An 18229-nucleotide genomic window follows, 5' to 3' on the forward strand; every position below is an offset into this window, starting at 1 on the left:
TATACAGTGAGTGACTGAGGAGCCACTTTTAAGGAATTAAGGAACAACAGCTTTATTTGTAGTAGCACCAACCTGGAAACAACTAAAATATCCTTCAATAGGTACATGGTTAAACCACGTGGCACATCAATACCATGGAATACTATTTGGCAATAAAAAAGGAATTAACTACTGAATATATATATATATATATATATATCTCAACTTGGATGGCTCTCAAGAGCATTGTGATGAATGAAAAAAGCTAATCTCAAAGGTTGTGTATTATGTAATTCCATTTATATAACATTCTCATAATGACAAAATATAGCGATGAGGAACATATTAGTGGTTCCTAGGGTTAGAGTTGGTTGGGGGTAGGTATGGCTACAAAAAGGTAGCATGAGGGAGATCATGATGATAGTTCTCTATCTTGGCTGCAGTGATGGTTACACAAATCTACACGTGATAAAATGGTAGGGAGCTATTTGTACACACATTGTACCAATGTCAACGTCCTGGTTTTGATACTGTACCATAGTAACACAAAGTGAAAAAATTGAGGGAAACAGGGTTCAGCCTACAGGGACTTCTCTGTACTATTTTTGCAACTTCCTCTGAATATAATTATTCCAAAAAAGAAAGTTAAAAAAACACAAACTTGCACATGCAAGAAAACTGACAGCAAGATAAAATGAATCAATTTTATTCCAATTCTTCAAAATTTATACGTAATATGTTGTTTCCAAAATGTAAGTCACCCTTTATATAATAGTTTTATTATTTCATCTTTCTTTTATAGTTTTTTTTTCATCTTTTCTTTATGGTTCTTCAGTAGAAGCCAGAATCTTGAGTTGCCCAGTTAGGAGCCTAAAATATGCAAAAAGAAATCAACACGGTGAAAAGAAAATACTTTCGGAAAAAAACTAACATAGAAGAAAGTGACACAGCATTTACTTCAGCACTATAGTCTCTTGCCAAACCATTCTAAGATCTTAACTCCTGCAATTACTAGATGTCAGATGTCCCACTCAGGACAAAACAAACACCAAAATTATTATCTGGTATAGCTTTTGGCCAATTAAAATATATAGCAATAACAGTATCATTAATACTGGAACAATAAATGATACAAATTAATCCTAAAGCATACAGAAAAAAACATCATATGAAAGTTACTTTCTAGGCTCAGTTATTCTAAACTTGGCTAAAATATGCAACTTGAATTCTAATGCATCCTTCTCATTTGAACTAAAGGATTATTCTGCGGACACAAATTTGTTCCTAAAATTTCAATCAAATGGGGTCTCTGCATATCCCACAACTGCTTCCTAATGACTTCCTACCCTCCAGTTACACATAATCATAATGTCTAAACAACACTGTTTAGGATTCCAAAATTATAAGGCCATTCAAGTTTCTTCAATCTCTAACATGCAGGATCTCTATCAAAATGGGAGATTAATTTTTGATATGAATATCAGATGAAAGATAATGAAATTTGTATAAGATCAGCACTAATACATATAATAAGATCAACATTTTTACAGAATTATTTCTTTAGATTTAGAAAGAATACACATTTCAAACACTTGAAAGAGGGCTACACATGTAAGTTATCATCTGCCAGTATCAAAATGATGTGTTGAAAACCCTGAGGAAATGAGTTAATGAAGTCACACAGGAAGAGTCAAAGCAAAAGAAAAATAGTTATAATAAACTAGGAACACAATTTCTTTTTCAGTTTCTATGTTTAATGCATATAATACATCTAAGAAAAAATTTTCTGTTTAGTAATTTCTTAAAAATGTTCATATCTTTAAAGAGAAAAACAAAATCAGCTACAACTCATATCAATACACTTTGAAACTTCATGTAACAATTACATGGTTGCTAAACCCCAGACAGAATAGAAGATGTGTGGTTCTTACCTCTGACCTGCTATTCTGATTAAGTTTCTTCTCAATATTCATGGCCAACATCTGGCTTCTAAAGGAAAGGCTTTTGGTCTTTTCAATCACTTGCTGATAGGGTGAGACTGCATTGTTACCCATAACCACATGACCCTAAAAGGAAACACAGGGAAATTGATCCTATAATGTTAATGACTGAGTTTCTCAGGTAAGTAAAAAGCATGACATACCTTTGCGCATATTTTAATGCACTGTATAGAGATGACAATATTTACCAAGGAAGAAAAAAATTAGGAGGCTTCTGTTGCCTTCAAAGAACTGTTTTACATTAAAACAAAATAAATTATTAAAGGAGGTAATAAAATGTCCTAGTTAAGAATTCCCAAAAGTATAATCAGGAACTGATAGTATGTAGCATAGCTAACATAATACTCACTAATTTAGAATCAATCTTGGCATCCAGTCTTGCATTTCTAATCAAATTTACAATCCACCTTTCAGCTTCTTCTGGAGTCATGTTCAATTTATCTGCCAACATGCTAATGAAAAAGTAAAAACAGCAATGTTAATTAACTGGGCCTAAAAACTTAGTTTTATGTACACAGTGTTGACTCACACTCTGCATACTTTTTGGTATTTCTGGATCACCCTTCTCTTATATACCATGACCCCTACTGTCTGATTTGTTCATGTGCTTGTGCCTATTGACTTGTACTATGCACGACCTATTCCATTCACCAACTGGACTGTAAAATCCTTGAGGGTAGGGTAACATATTCTGCATTTACGGAAATCCTTCAGTTTCTAGAACAGTACTTTACATTTGCCAGGTGCTCAAGAAGTAATGATCTAAGGGAGAAAAAGGTTTTATGATGTTCCCTCTATATAAGTCAGCCCTCCATATCCACAGGTTCCACATCCTCAGATTCAACAAACCATAGATAGAAAATATTTGGGAAAAAGCAAACAAACAATAAAAAAGAATACAAAAATAATACAAATGAAAAACCAATACAGTATAACACCTATTTACATAGCATTTACATTTTTAACAGTAACCCAGAGATGATTAAAAGTATATGAGATAATATGCATAGGTTATATGAAAATATCACCCCATTTTATTTAAGACATTTGAGAATCTATGAATTTTGGCATCCAGGAGGGTCCTAGAACCAGTCCCCCAAGGATATCAAGGGACAACTATATAATGGTTATACAAAGTAAACCTTTGTATAAAGGTTTCTTTGGATAAAGAAGACATATGAAAAAGACACTTGTACAGATATATTTATAGCAGCACAATTCACAATTCACTTAGGAACCAACCTACGTGCCCATCAACTAATGAGTGGATAAAGTAAATCTGGTATATATAAACCATGGAATACTACTCAGCCATGAAAAGGAAGAAAATAATGTCTTCTGCAGCAATTTGGATGAAACTGGAGGCCATTATTCTAGGTGAAGTAATGCAGGAGTGGAAAACCAAAAACCTTATGTTCTCATTTATAAGTGGGAGCTAAGCTATGAGCTAAAATCCCAGAATTCACCACTATATTATTCATCCATGTAATGAAACACCACGTGTACTCCAAAAGCTACTGAAATAAAATTTTTAAAAAAGTAAGCCTACTATAAAGAGCATCAGTAATAAGTATAATCTCAGGAAAAACATAAATAAAACTGACGGGCATTGTGTATGTTTGTGCTATAAACTGTGGGGGCACTCCCTGGAGCTATATACTATATATAGTATGTATGTATATATATATATAGAGAGAGAGAGAGAGAGAGAGAGAGAGAAAGAGAGAGGGAGAGATTGAGAGAGAGAGAGACTGAATTTCAGATAAAAGAGACAGAGGGAGCAGACCAGACCATGAAGATCTTGATCTAAAATACTCTTTGATATCAACCAATCTGCATTTTGTATTTTTCCAATTTTATGATCAGGTTGAAGAGGGCCATTGCAGAGCTTAATTTATCAGAATTAAAAACACACCAGTCTTAGTAAATAGGTTAAGTAAGTTCCGCTGATGGAAGAGTACCTACATATGCATGTAAAATATTTAAGAGTATCTAGTATACATGCATGTATGTATGTGTGTTTATACACTGTCTTTTATCTTCATGGAAGCTATCAGGTCTCAGCTAAAATAAGACCCTCATAAGCCTTCTAAGACACCTCTCCCATCTGTGATACATCAGTTAGGTGCTTTCATAGCACCTATTTTTGCTATAGTTGTTTTAGTGAATATCTGCTTCCAAGGTAGACTGTATACATGTAACCAAAGTGCACGCACCGTATCTTCCTCATTCACTGCCGTTATGTCCAGCAATTAGCAGCATGACTCCTCATACACAGGAGACGATAAATATTTACTGTCTGATTGATTCTTATTCTAGTCACTACCCTAGTCCAGGCTCCATTACTGTTTCTTAGTTTTCTAACTACTTAACCTCTTGAGTCTCTACAATCTATCTTACACATCTGCCAGGTTAGTTCTGCAACCCAACTACAGTAGTTCCCACTTATCTGTAGTTCCGCTTTCCGTGGTTTCTGTTATTAGCAGTCAATCCCAGTCTGAAAATATTAAATAGAAAACTCCAGAAATAAACAATTGATAAGCTTTAAATTGTAAACTGTTCTGGCTAGCATGATGACATCTTGTATTGTCCTACTGTCTCACCTAGGACTTGAATCATCCCTTTGTCCAGCATATCGACACTGTATACGCTACCCGCCCATCAGTTACATAGTAGCTATTCCAGCTATCAAGTGTCTTGATATCACAGAGCTTATGTTCAAGGAACCATTATTTTACTTAGTAATGGCCCCAAAGTACAAGAGTAGTGATGCTGGCATATTGTTATAATTGTTCTATTTATTATTATTGTTGTTAATCTTTTACTGTGCTCAACTTATAAATTAAACTTTATCATAGTTATGTGTGCACAGGGAAAAACCTAGTCTGTATTGGGTTTGGTACTACCTGCAGTTTCAAGCATCCTCTGGGGGTTTTGGAACATATCCCCTTGGGTAAGGGGAGACTACTATACCCAGTTTATTTCCAAATTCCTTTCAACACTTTTAACTTTCCAAGTTCCCATCATTCTCCTTCATAAATATAACATGCCAGCCAAACCAAACCAAACCTTTTACTTTGTTGACATTTACTCAACAAAATACCAACCGTGTTAGATGCTACTGGCAAAACATCCTCTGTTGCCAGCCTTTACAGAGTTTAAGTCAAGGGGGTCTTGACTTAAACGCCGCTTGATCTTGGGAGGCAGAGGTTACAGTGAGCTGAGATGGCATCACTGCATTCCAGCATGGGCAACAAAGTGAGACCCCCATGTCAAAAAAAAAAAAGAAAAAGAAAGAAAAAAGAAAAAGTGGAAGGACCTATGTATGTGAAATCCAAAAAGGTCTACCAGTTCTAATCTGGAGATTTGGGAACAGCTTACCTAAGGAAATGATATTTAATCTTAGATTTTTAAGACCATAGAGTGAAAATTCCATTCTAGGCTGGATGTGGTGGCTCATACCTATAATTCCAACACTTTGGGAGGCTGAGGCCAGAAGTTTGAGACCAGTCTGAGCAACACAGCAAGATTCTGTGCACATGTGCACACACACACACACACACACACACACTGGCATGGTCACACAGACACACACACATACACACGCACGCACGCACAGTGGCCTGCACCTATAGTCCCAGATACTCGAGAGGCTAAGGTGTGAGTATCATTTGAGCCCAGCAGTTTCAGACTAGAGTAAGCTATGATTGCGCCACTGTACTCCAGCTTGGGTGACAGAACAAGATCCTGTGTCTTTATTAAAAAAAAATTCCATCTTATGTAATAACTCTAACTAGAATTCTCTATCCCTCTCTCTTTCTTTACATCCATATTCTAAGACTCATTCCAACATAGCTGGTGTAATTTTGCAACAAGCATCAAGATCCATAAATGCCTGCACGCTCTGAGCCATATCTTACTTTGTGGATCTTTGTTTGCACTGTGCTTGTTGATCTTTTATTTGTTGATCTTTACTTTTCAAAGTGAATCAGGTCAAAGAAAAACCTGAAATAAGGCCCAAGGAATACTAGTAAATAATTGATGGCATCTCAGTTTATCTAAGCTGCTGATTATCACTCTGACTGAATTAAAGAATGTAGAAATAATCTGGTTTCAGTAACATGAAAATACACACAGTAAAAGAAACCAAATGATTAATAGGCCTGTAATCTCAGCACTTTGGGAGGCCGAGGCAGGAGGACTGCTTGAGCCCAGGAATTTCAGACCAGCCTGGGCAACACAGCAAGACCCTGTCTCTACAAAATGCAAAGGAAAAAAAAGGACTAATAGAAATCATCAAAGTCTACAGATTTTACAATAAAAGTGTAATATCCTATCAAAGCTTAAAAGGCTGTCCCTGGTGGTCTAGTGGCTAGGGAGAAATAAAACCAATTTTAAAAAGACAAAAAGTTGGCGTAACCTATCCCAGAACATGCTTGCCTCATGTTACTGAAAATAATTCAATTTATTAATAAACTAAAAGACAAAATCCATCAAAATGCAGAATTTCTGAGAAAAATATCTAGTCCAATCCAGATTTTAAACACCCAAATTTCTAGATTATTTAGATTACACTAAAAATCTCAACCTTGTCTGTAGGCAGCTTAAGGTAGATATTTAAATATGTTCTATAAATCCTTTATAAATATCTTTAACCTAACTAGCTCTGCTGCTCAACTGACACACACACAAAACACAACATCGAATATGTTAAATAAGATATGCACAGAATTCTTAAGTGCTATTTCAAAAGACAAAGCAAAAACAAATCTTTCATCCTCAGTTCAATTTAATTAAACATGTTCATGCTTCTAGCACAAAATGAAATACTTTGTTTCCAGGAAGTAAAAAATAACAGAGATCCCACTTAAGGACACAAGATAAATTTAAGTCTTGATTTAGGGAAATATTTTTTTGTTTCCAGGAAGTAAAAAATACCAGAGATCCCACTTAAGGACAGAAGATATATAAGTCTTAATTTAGGGAACTGATTAGGGTTGTATCAACTCTAGATTTTCTATCAGGTTTTGAGTGCCTAATCTTTCAAATGGTCTTCCTTTTCTAAACCCTCCCATAGCCACCATCTTCCCCCACCCTCTCATCTTAACAAACACTTGGAAAAATAAGGCCTGGGGATCTGATATTTCACCTGTCTTATTAATTACCTCTTTGAATAACCTGGCTTTCCAAATTTTATCTGATAGGCACAATTTATTTCAAAATACTGCTGATTTAACCATTCGGATATAGAAACCTCTGGTCTAGTTTTCACTGAAGACTACTGGCCAACTATTCAGCATATCCAAAGAAAAGTACTCCAAGTCTTTTTCTAATTAGTTTAAGACAACTAATTAAAGAATCAGTGTTAAGTGTAAACTATGTTTAACTGTATGATTGGGAGGAAACAGGACAAAGAAAAGAGGAGAAAATTGAGAAATGCTAAATCCTTATGTGAAAACTGAAAATTATCTCTTTATAATCTTATAAATAACTGAACCTTATTGATAATGCAGAAATGCAATGATAATGGCCTTTGAAACTGTTTATCTCCATACATTTACATTCTAAATGTAAATTGTTATGTGGTAATAAGAACTTTAAGAAAAATATTAGGAACTAAAATATAACTTAATAAAATAAGCAAAGTAGAATAACTTCAAAACTTAAGTAACCCCCATTGGGAAATTATACTAATGTATGCTCCAACATGTTTATCATACACATCCAAAATATTACTTCCATAATTTGTTTTCATCTACAATTGAAAACTCGTCCAAGAATTATTTTAGAACAGCTTTTAAATTTCAGACACATACCATAGCTGATAAAATGATTCAGCTATACTAAATTAAACCCCAACACAGTAATCTTTTTTGACAGATGTTGCAAACTTTATGGTAAACAGATTTGTAACTTATCCTACATATCAATAAGGTTGTATAAAAACATATAAAACATTCTTAATATGCATTTTTATAAAGCTGACTATCACATGTGCTTACAGGCATTTAGTCAGGAAATCTATTAACAGAGAATGTTCCAAATTACAAATAGAAAGAGTTATTTAATAAACAATTATGGGTTTTATAATACTATTTTCAGCATTTGAAATGTGTCCTTTGGTGGGAGAAAAAGAAGCTGAGACATATCCTTTCCCTTCCCCCTCAAAAGACAGAACATCAAATAGCTTTAAACTAATTAAAGGCAAAAATAAGCCAGCATAAACTAGTGAATGGAATAATATGCCATAGTTAGTATTCAGTGGAAAAAAGTCTATTTTGGGGCTTAAAGATATTTTATTTGGAGAGTTATCAGGATTCACTGACCCTACCTAATTTTCTTCTCATTGTTCCCCAATGCAGAGTGACTAGAGAGAATGATATGGACATATTTTTAATAATGTGTAACTTCAAATATGAAATTTTGAAATTTCCCAAAATTACAAATATTTTCAATAATTTGTAACTTTATATTTATTTGTCCACTTATTTAATATCCGCTTCTTCCTCTGGATTTTAAGTTCTTTGAAAGTGTACTCACTACTTTCTACCCCGTGTTTGGCCAAAAGAGGCACTCATTAACATCTGTAACGTTTTCTTTGGAGAGCTGTACTACTAGTTAGGTTGCTAGTAATTAATTATACCATAATCATGATACATAGCATATTTGCCGTTTAGGAAGCTGAACACTAACTTTTAGAAAATGTTTTGCATATTCTCAAAGTAATAAAAATATAGGAATGGAGAACAAATGAGTAGTTGCCAGAAATTAAGGACAGGGTGGCAGGGAAGAGGGTACCACTATAAAAGAGCAGCTTGAAGGATCCTTGTGATAGAAATGTTCTGTATCTTGAATGTATCAACATCAACATCCTGGCTGCTATATTTTACTGTGGTTTTGCAAGATGTTACTAATGGGAGAAACTGAGTAAAGGACACAGGGGGTCTTTTTATCATTTCTTACAACTGATACATAATCATCTCAAAATAAACAGTTTAATTTTTTTTTTTAAGCCAGCTCTTGCATCAAAATCACTTAGAGGACCTTTTTTTAAAACACAGTCTATGGGGTCTCCCTCCAGAGAATGTTTTTGTTTTTTAAAGGTTAGGCTCAGTCATCTAGTATTTCTGTTTATTACTTTTTAGAGTTTCCCATTTGATTCTAATGTGTTGTCAGTACTATAAAGTCACTAATTTACAGCAATGATTCCCCAAGGCTGACTGCAAAAGAATCACCTGAGAAGCTTTAATCCCAGATTCTCAAGCCTACATCACAGAGATTTTGATTCAGAAGGCCTGGGATAAAACCAGGAAATCTATTATTTTTAAGCTAAATTCTTGTTATTTTACTTCTCCAGATGATTTCAATGTACAACTAGGTTTAAAACCTTTGGATTAAAGAACAAGTACTTTTTTTCCCGTGTAATGTTTAAAGGTAATTTTTAGCTCTGTTGGTCATTATCACGGATTACAAATCCTTGGAGTCCAAATTAAAATGTTAGCTGTATTTATAAAATCCCAACATAAATACGTATTATTTCCAGCCACTGTCTTTTTTCTATTATTATAGTTTAAGTTCTAGGGTACATTTGTACAACGTGCAGGTTTGTTACATATGTATACATGTGCCATGTTGGTGTGCTGCACCCATTAACTCGTCATTTACATTAGGTATATCTCCTAATGCTATCCCTCCCCACTCCCCCGACCCCACGACAGGCCTCGGTGTGTGATGTTCCCCACCCTGTGTCCAAGTGTTCTCATTGTTCAATTCCCACCTATGAGTGAGAACATGCGGTGTTTGGTTTTTTGTCCTTGTGATAGTTTGCTCAGAATGATGGTTTCTAGCTTCATCCATGTCCCTACAAAGGACATGAACTCATCCTTGTTTATGGCTGCATAGTATTCCATGGTGTATATGTGCCACATTTTCTTAATCCAGTCTATCATTGATGAACATTTGGGTTGGTTCCAAGTCTTTGCTATTGTGAATAGTGCCTCAATAAACATATGTGTGCATGTGTCTTTATAGCAGCATGATTTATAATCCTTTGGGTATATGCCCAGTAATGGGATGGCTGGGTCAAATGGTATTTCTAGTTCTAGATCCTTGAGGAATCACCACACTGTCTTCCACAATGGTTGAACTAGTTTACAGTCCCACCAATAGTGTAAAAGTGTTCCTATTTCTCCACATCCTCTCTAGCACCTGTTGTTTCCTGACTTTTTAATGATCGCCATTCTAACTGGTGTGAGATGGTATCTCATTGTGGTTTTGATTTGCATTTCTCTGATGGCCAGTGATGATGAGCATTTTTTCATATGTCTGTTGGCTGCATAAATGTCTTCTTTTGAGAAGTATCTGTTCATATCCTTTGCCCACTTTTTGATGGAGTTGTTTTTTTCTTGTAAATTTGTTTAGGTACTTTGTAGATTCTGGATATTAGCCCTTTGTCAGATGGGTAGATGGTAAAAATTTTCTCCTATTCTGTAGGTTGTCTGTTCACTCTGATGGTAGTTTCTTTTGTCTTTCTAACCCACTAAAGCATCCTTAGAAACACGAAGAAGCTTATCTTCTTAATTCATTATATAATAAAGGTATTAAATTACTGATTTTTCACTCCATTACTTTAGCAGGCTGTAATTACACGCCTAAAAAACTGGTTACCTGATGCAGTGGTTTTGGATTCTGGCTGTGCTTCGGAATAACCACCCTCAAGATACAGCACAGCAGCCCTGCTGCAAATCATAGCATAGCCTACTCAATAAATCTGATTCAATGGTTTAGGGTGGCTACAGGGAGTTTATAAAACAAACTCTACAAAGATTCTGAAACACAGAGTTAAAGTGACTTAGGGTTTTCATCTTTATCCTCTGGCTCAACTGATAAACTAAATGACAAATTAAACCTGACATTTCTAAAAATATAAATTGTTCACAATATAAAAGAATTTACAGTGAGGTACAGTACAATGAATGTCAGATACCTTTAGTACAGGCTCTATCAAGACCTAGCTTAATGTCCTTGAGCTTTAAATTTCCTGGCTACAAAACAATGCAGTTGTTCTGAGTCAGTGTTTTGTAAAACTGTGTTCCAAAGAGGTGTCTTAGTAGTCAGGAGAGAAGCTGAACAGAACTGTAAGATAGGCACGGTGAATGGGCTCTGCTTTGATCTGCTTATACACATATATAAATACATATATTCATATATATGATATTGCATTTGAAAATAAGTCCCACTGTCACACAGAGATTTGGAAACCATACTTCAAGATCTTGAAATGTGAGCCATCTTTGAAGTATACTGTACTGAACACATAGAAACACATTTTCAGATATAAAACATTTCTATCACTACAGAAAATTCTACTGAGAAGTCCTTCACCTGAAAAGTAACTGTGTTGTTGGATCAGAAGATCCCTAAGATTTCTTTCAGATTGAAAATTCTACCATAGTACTTGAAAAAATGCTGGGCGCAAGTGGCTCACGCCTGTAATCCCAGCACTTTGGGAGAACAAGGCAGGGAGATCACTTGAGGCCAGGAGTTCAAGACAAGCCTGGCCAACATGGTGAAACCCCATCTCTACCAAAAGCACAAAAATTAGCTGGGCATGGTGGCACATGCCTGTAATCTCAGCTACTTGGGAGGCTGAGGCACGAGAATCTCTTGAACGCGAGAGGCAGAGGTTGCAGTGAGCAGAGATCGCACCACTATACCCAAGCCTAGGCAACAGTGCAGGACTGTGTCTCCCCCCAAAAAAGAAAGAAAAAGAAAAACATACATTATTGATCTATGTACTCTTAATCATCTTAGTAAAACATTGGAAAAAAATTGAAGAACTGAAGTGAAAGAAAATGCTACTACTAGAAAAAAAAATATTTTTAGACTCTGGAAAGCCACTAGGACTTTAGTCTGAAAATGCTTTGTAGATTTTTGTCTAGCAGAAAACTACAGAGATCAAGGAAGTAATAAAAATCTACACGGAGAAAAGTCTGAAAAATTCTTAGGTAATGTCACATAAAGGTATATAGAAACATTCCCACTCTATTAACTTCTTTGAGCTGCACATCTCCCTTCAGTAAGGAGGACACATACTTAATCTATGTTCCTCTTAAAAGATAATAAACCAAATCCCAAGAAAGAAAATAATGAATACATGGCTGCAGAGTTAAAGGAAAAGAGCTACAACAAATCTTATTGATAGTACCTCGGAAGCAAACACCAAAGCAGACAAGCATTATCATGGACAAAAATGCCAAGTTCACTAATAACAGAAGAAATTTACTTAACAAATATTTAAATTGTATACTCACACTATACTGTACAAAGCATATTAGGTGCTACAAAGTTAGTATGTTAGGTGCTAAAGATGCAAAAAAAAGGGTCAGCTTTCAAAAGGCCCACAACAGCGGTAGTAGCTAAATCAGTTCTGGACCAAAAAACACCCAAATGACCACATTCTAATGAGAAATTGAGAAAATTCTACAAGGGAAACCAAAATACTAACATCCCTCTTTCACAAGCCCTAATTACAAACCTTAAAAACAAAGAACAATGCAAGAATTCAGTTACTACTGTCCACCAGAGCCCCACATATGATGTACCTACCTCTTTATTTCACAACCAATTACATTATTAGGAATTTTCATGTAATTTGTAAGAGAATCAGGTTTAAAAAATTCTGTCTGCAAGCTACAGTAAAGTGCTAATAAAACTGTGAAGGCAAGGATTCAATTCCCATAGGAAAAATTCCATGATTATACTATCCTTCTAACTCTGGACAACCACTTCAACGGACAGCCCACTAAAATTAGGCAAGCGAAGTATGGATAAGCAAAAACAAATGGCATTAAAGAAAAAGAATTTGTTTTATGCACAATTCCTCAGAAGCAAACACTAAAGCAGTAGGTTTTTAAACATTTGTTTGACTTCCTCTGTGCCCAAAGGGCACTAGTCATTTTTCAAACTGTAATGTGTACAATTTCTAATAGGTTATGTACATTTCACAATTTTTTCCCAATAATTTTCTGACAAAACAGGAAATTACAACTAAAATTCACTATAATTTTTCCATCTTTCAACATTTTAAGATGCCATAGGAGTTTACTATAGGAGAAGTCAAATATGTAATTAAATCATACAAACTAAATGGAAAGGATTACCAAATGTAGTGGTCTTTCAACAGAATTTCCAATTTAATGGGTATCTCCTTTGTACTGTTGTTGAAAACCATTTTAGAAATGTTTACTACACTTTTCTCCTTACGTAAAGGTACAAGAGTATTTACTCTTCAATAAGGTAACTGATGATCATATATTGCCTTCAACTTAGTATTTTGAAAAATTATGCCACTCAAGCTAAAACTATCTGAGCCTGTAGCAAAAGTTAGGTTTTTAAATAATTTTATCAAATTGTTTCATTGTTCTTCTGAAAGCAAAAATAAATAAAAATCCAATTAACTGGAATTCTATTAAGTGTAAATTCACAATAAATGGAAATTTCCAGGAATTTTAAAGTAGAAAATCCAAATCAAATCACGGTGTTCTTACTTAATGCTGATACACTGGTGGATGCGACAGAAAGTCTCAAATATGAAGAGACGGGCATTTTCAATGAAATCCTCAAGACAAGCCACCAAGAAGAAGTCATTCACAAGCACCTATATGTACAAATACAACAAAAATTAATGATGCTGACAAGCAATTGCCTGAAACGTGAATCAAATACTTTATCTGCTTTATTTTTCCATTCTACAATCATGAGTTTTATACCACAGCACTTTCTAGAACACTGTGTTCAAATCTTTAATGACTTAAATAAGTAGTAAACAAATACCACAAGATAAAGACCTAAAAACTGCAATGTTTCTGATAACTTTAATAAAGTAGCCTTCTGACAACAAAGTTTGGTACTATCCATTATTCTACATAAATGCTCTGCAGATAATGTTATCTCTTCCAACTATTTAAAATAATTATAAATGGACTACAAGCTCGGAGTATTTCTACAATATTAAGTAGACTTAGAAATTAGAAGGAAAAGAATGCAAAAGGTGGCTACTATTCCACAGATGGTGTAATTAAGAGAGAATATTTTAATTTCAAGAACAGCAACCAAGTGCCCTCTAGGTCTTTTAACATCAAAACCTAGACACTTAGCATAATGAATATACACCAATATTTACCTTAATAATGCAATATATGACTACAAAAAAAAAACACCAATTACCATATTGGATTCTAATTTTCTATTCCATCTAATGTTTGAAAATCATCAGGGAGGCCGGGTGCGGTGGCTGACGCCTGTAATCCCAGCACTTTGGGAGGCCGAGGTGGGCAGATCACAAGATCAGGAGATCGAGACCATCCTGGCTAACATGGTGAAACCCTGTCTCTACTAAAAATACAAAAAATTAACCGGGCGTGGTGGTGGGCGCCTATGGTCCCAGCTACTTGGGAGGCTGAGGCAGGAGAATGGTGTGAACCCGGGAGGTGGAGTTTGCAGTGAGCCGGGATCATGCCAATGCACTCCAGCCTGGGTGACAGAGTGAGACTCTGTCTGAAAAAAAATAAAATAAGAAAATCATCAGGGAATGGATATTTGCATGATCATTTTTTTCCTTAGAGAAGTAAGATATTTGTCAACAAATTGCCCATTTTGTGCCAAAATTTTGGTTCCAAGGGTGAAACTGATAACTAGTAACTTGTGAATCTGGTAAATGCGACTACATTTAGCAGTTAGAATTCTTAGTTTAGTTTCTTAAAACTTGTAAATTAATTATTCAAAACAACTATAAGTCTTCCATTTGCTCTAAAGGTACTTTAATTTCTACTAAACAATAAGAGACACCACCGTTATAAAATTCGTAATTACAATGAATTGCCTGGTTTATCACAAATGTTAAATACAACCATGGGAAATATTCTAAAGATAAGCCCACCTATGAACCAAAATTAAAAACACAGTTGTTATTTGCAATTCAAAGTGACCTTGCCTGTACATATGAAATATTAAAAATATTCATTCGAGATTTAAGACATGAAATTATGGATATGTCTGTAAATTTAAATTACCCCCAATGTTTTAACAAACTCCCTCACAAAAGGGATAAACACATGGCAACAACATTAAAAAAGTCATCACTCTAGCACATTCCCATTTTAAGATTAATAAACACAAGCCATTTAAGCCATTTTAAGGTTAATAAACATGAGCCATTTAGGCCTTTTTAAGATTAATAAGCATATTTCTGTTATAATTACTTCATTACTTTAAGGAAGACACTGCAAGATTAACGTTACGATATCCAAAAATTTAAGAATAGTATTAGTTTATAAATAAAAATTCATACTTACTGATTCACATTCCCTCAGCTTTTTCTGAGCCCCATCAAAGTCAAAATTAACATATAAACATTCAACAAATTCTGTAATTGGGTCTTTATATGTGTAAGACTCCTGTAAAAATAAGTCAACGGTCAAGGTAAGTCTGATTCAACATTGTTTAGCAGATTGCCCCAGAATATCCCAATCTTCTTGTTTTCTCCTTCTTTACCATTAATTTCTAGCCAAATTACCTAGCATCTTCCCGAAACAATTGTTCCTATCCTGATTCCAGACCACACCTTAAGCTTATTATGTCTTTCAAACCAAGTTCTCTAAAGTCTCATCCTAGAAGCATTCTGAAAGCTTTCAAATTCCTCTACTACCAAAACTCTTCCTTGGTCAATAAACAGTAATAAACTTCCCCAATCATAAGGGTATTCATTCCCTACTGAATGACAATAACTTCTTTGTATTTAATACACTCTTAAATAAATATTTAAGTTATATTTCTAATCTACGGGTTTTGCTGACAAGCTCACTAAATATCAATCAGCATGGCTGCCTGAAACCTTTTCCCCAACTTGGGGTCTATTGAAACGGTATTGTATATAAAGTTCACCCATGTAGAATTATACAGGTAATGACCCCCACCTCCAGGTTCCAGATTTTCTTCACTCTTTGCAATAAGAGAAACACATAGACATAATGTATATATTAAGTGTTCATCTAGCAGACAGTAATAATCATTCCTACCACATCCAACTTGTGTATCTTGGACTTAAGGAAAACAAAAGCCCATTTGAGGGTCTTCTCTTTTCTAAACTTCAAGTATTCCTTCCACCTATTTTTAAAAACGTTTGTACCTTAAGAACTAAGTCTTACCTTAGAAAAAGAGGTTAGACCTAAAGCTTAGGTATTTAAAAAAAAAACAATATATATTTTAGTTTTACCTGTTGAATAACTTTAACTAGATCTTTTAGAACCTGACGACGTTTTCGAACATCCTTGTTTGTTATGACTGCTGTAGTCAAATAGCGAAGAATGTGTGGACACATTGTCTGAATTGCATTAAGATATCTAAGAAAAAATATAAAAGTTATTTAATAACTTACCCAGGGTGAGATAAAGAAAACTCTCGAGCAGGTCATTAGATTGTACTATTTCACTAGCCTAAGACTGCAAACACTTAAGAATGAGTATTATAAGAAAATCTCCTCCAAGGAAATTTAAAAACAGAATCCAGTTTCAGGAATCCAAATGAGGAGAATGCTAGCCACTATTTCTTTAACATGGGGTGAGATGGAAGACTCAATCAAGAGGCGAATTATCCTATTATTATTTTTGAGTAACAGGATTTTGCAAGGTTCATTGACATGCTGTCAGTCTGTTTCAAAAGGCTAAGCGATGACTTTCATTCACCCATTAGAAAAAAATGTGTGAAAACCTATGTGCAAAGCACTCATACTAATGAGAAAATCAGCCACTTAAATTAAATAATTCAGGGGATGAAAGACTGGAAGCAACAGGGGGAAGGAATATTACAATATTACAAGACATAGGTTAAAGTGGTAGCAGTAGGAATTAGGAAGGAATAGATGTCAGGTAAACATTAACAGGGTCTTGGCTAATATTTAGCAAATCTTGCTGTTGTGATGATCAACATGGGACAATGCCCTGTAATTAGGTGTTTACCCTTGTTTCTCCTGCTTAATTTCCTCAAATAGCTCCTATTTACCCAATAAATACTAATTTAGCACCTCTGAGTGCCAGACACTATACATATCTCAGAATTATCTGTCAATAAAGTCCATTTCTTTTAGGTGAATATTCAAGCCCCAAATTATCCATCCAGCTACATCTCCCATCACACTACCATTGACAGCTTCCTCTTTCTTTTCTTCAAGTTCACTCCACACAGATTGGTCTCCCAAATACATACCCCTGAAAGCCTAAATCCTAGCCATCCTTCAAGGTCCAGCTTTAATACCTTATCTTCTAAGTTCCCCCAGGCAATGATGAGTAAATCTGTATTTTATTATATTATAGATTCCCACAAAATGTTGTTTAAACTCTTTAGAGGACCCTAGAATTGAACACTTAATACTATCTAGTCCCACTTAGCCACCCTGAATGCCCTCTAAACGAGGTGAAGTATAAAAAGAATATCCACTCAAGAATAAATAATTTCTAGGAAAAGACACCAAAAACACACTGGCTAAATTACATCATCTGAAAAATTAAGCTTGAGTTAGAAACGAAAATTTTGTATTGCAATACTCATTTAGAACAATTACTTCTCTTGCCAGAGAGCTCAGGTACAAACACAGGAAAGCATGATTGTTTCTCTTACTATCAGTTTTAAAGTAGGTGATTTTATTTTTTTATTTTATTTCTTTTTTTTTTTTTTTGAGATGAAGTCTCGCTCTGTCTCCTAGGCTGGAGTGCAGTGGCACCATCTCAGTTCACTGAAACCTCCGCTTCCCAGATTCAAGAGATTCTCCTGCCTCAGCCTCCCGAGTAGTTGGAACTACAGGCGCACACCACCACACCTGGCTAACTTTTTTTGTATTTTTAGTAGAGATGGGGTTTCACCGTGTTGGCCAGGCTGGTCTCGAACTGCTGAGTCAAGTGACCTGCCTGCCTTGGCCTCCCAAAGTGCTGGGATTACAGGCATGAGCCACTCCACTCAGACAAAGTGGGTCATTTTAGTGCACGTTTATGAGACTCATCATTAATTTATCTAAAATCAATTTATACATAAATAGTTCTATAAGTTTGTTGTATAGTGTGTTCAACTCATAGTTATTTTTACTTATCCTGAGTTTATACCATTGCTCCATATACATCTTAATTATTTTTACTGGAGGATTACTTATTTGGGAAATCTACTCTTTGTTTCTGTGAGTGTATTTCAGAAGCCAGCAA

At 35.0% G+C, this 18229-nt stretch overlaps 1 protein-coding gene across 2 annotated transcripts in view; it reads right to left on the minus strand.

Moving 5' to 3' along the window:
• Positions 1 to 669: 669 nt before the first annotated feature.
• Positions 670 to 18229, minus strand: part of EIF3E (eukaryotic translation initiation factor 3 subunit E) — a 47119-nt gene continuing 29559 nt past the window's right edge. For both annotated transcript variants that reach the window (XM_016959776.2, XM_063817347.1), the window contains 6 exons: positions 16255 to 16381; positions 15335 to 15436; positions 13529 to 13638; positions 2329 to 2431; positions 1911 to 2045; positions 670 to 849 (listed from right to left, as the gene is read on the minus strand). In XM_016959776.2, the coding sequence (XP_016815265.1) occupies positions 811 to 849; positions 1911 to 2045; positions 2329 to 2431; positions 13529 to 13638; positions 15335 to 15436; positions 16255 to 16381 (616 nt within the window). In that variant the 3' untranslated portion in view covers positions 670 to 810. The remainder of the gene's footprint in view (positions 850 to 1910; positions 2046 to 2328; positions 2432 to 13528; positions 13639 to 15334; positions 15437 to 16254; positions 16382 to 18229) is intronic.

The sequence above is a fragment of the Pan troglodytes genome, chromosome 7, assembly GCF_028858775.2.
Source record: "Pan troglodytes isolate AG18354 chromosome 7, NHGRI_mPanTro3-v2.0_pri, whole genome shotgun sequence".
Classification (NCBI taxonomy): Eukaryota; Metazoa; Chordata; class Mammalia; order Primates; family Hominidae; genus Pan; species Pan troglodytes.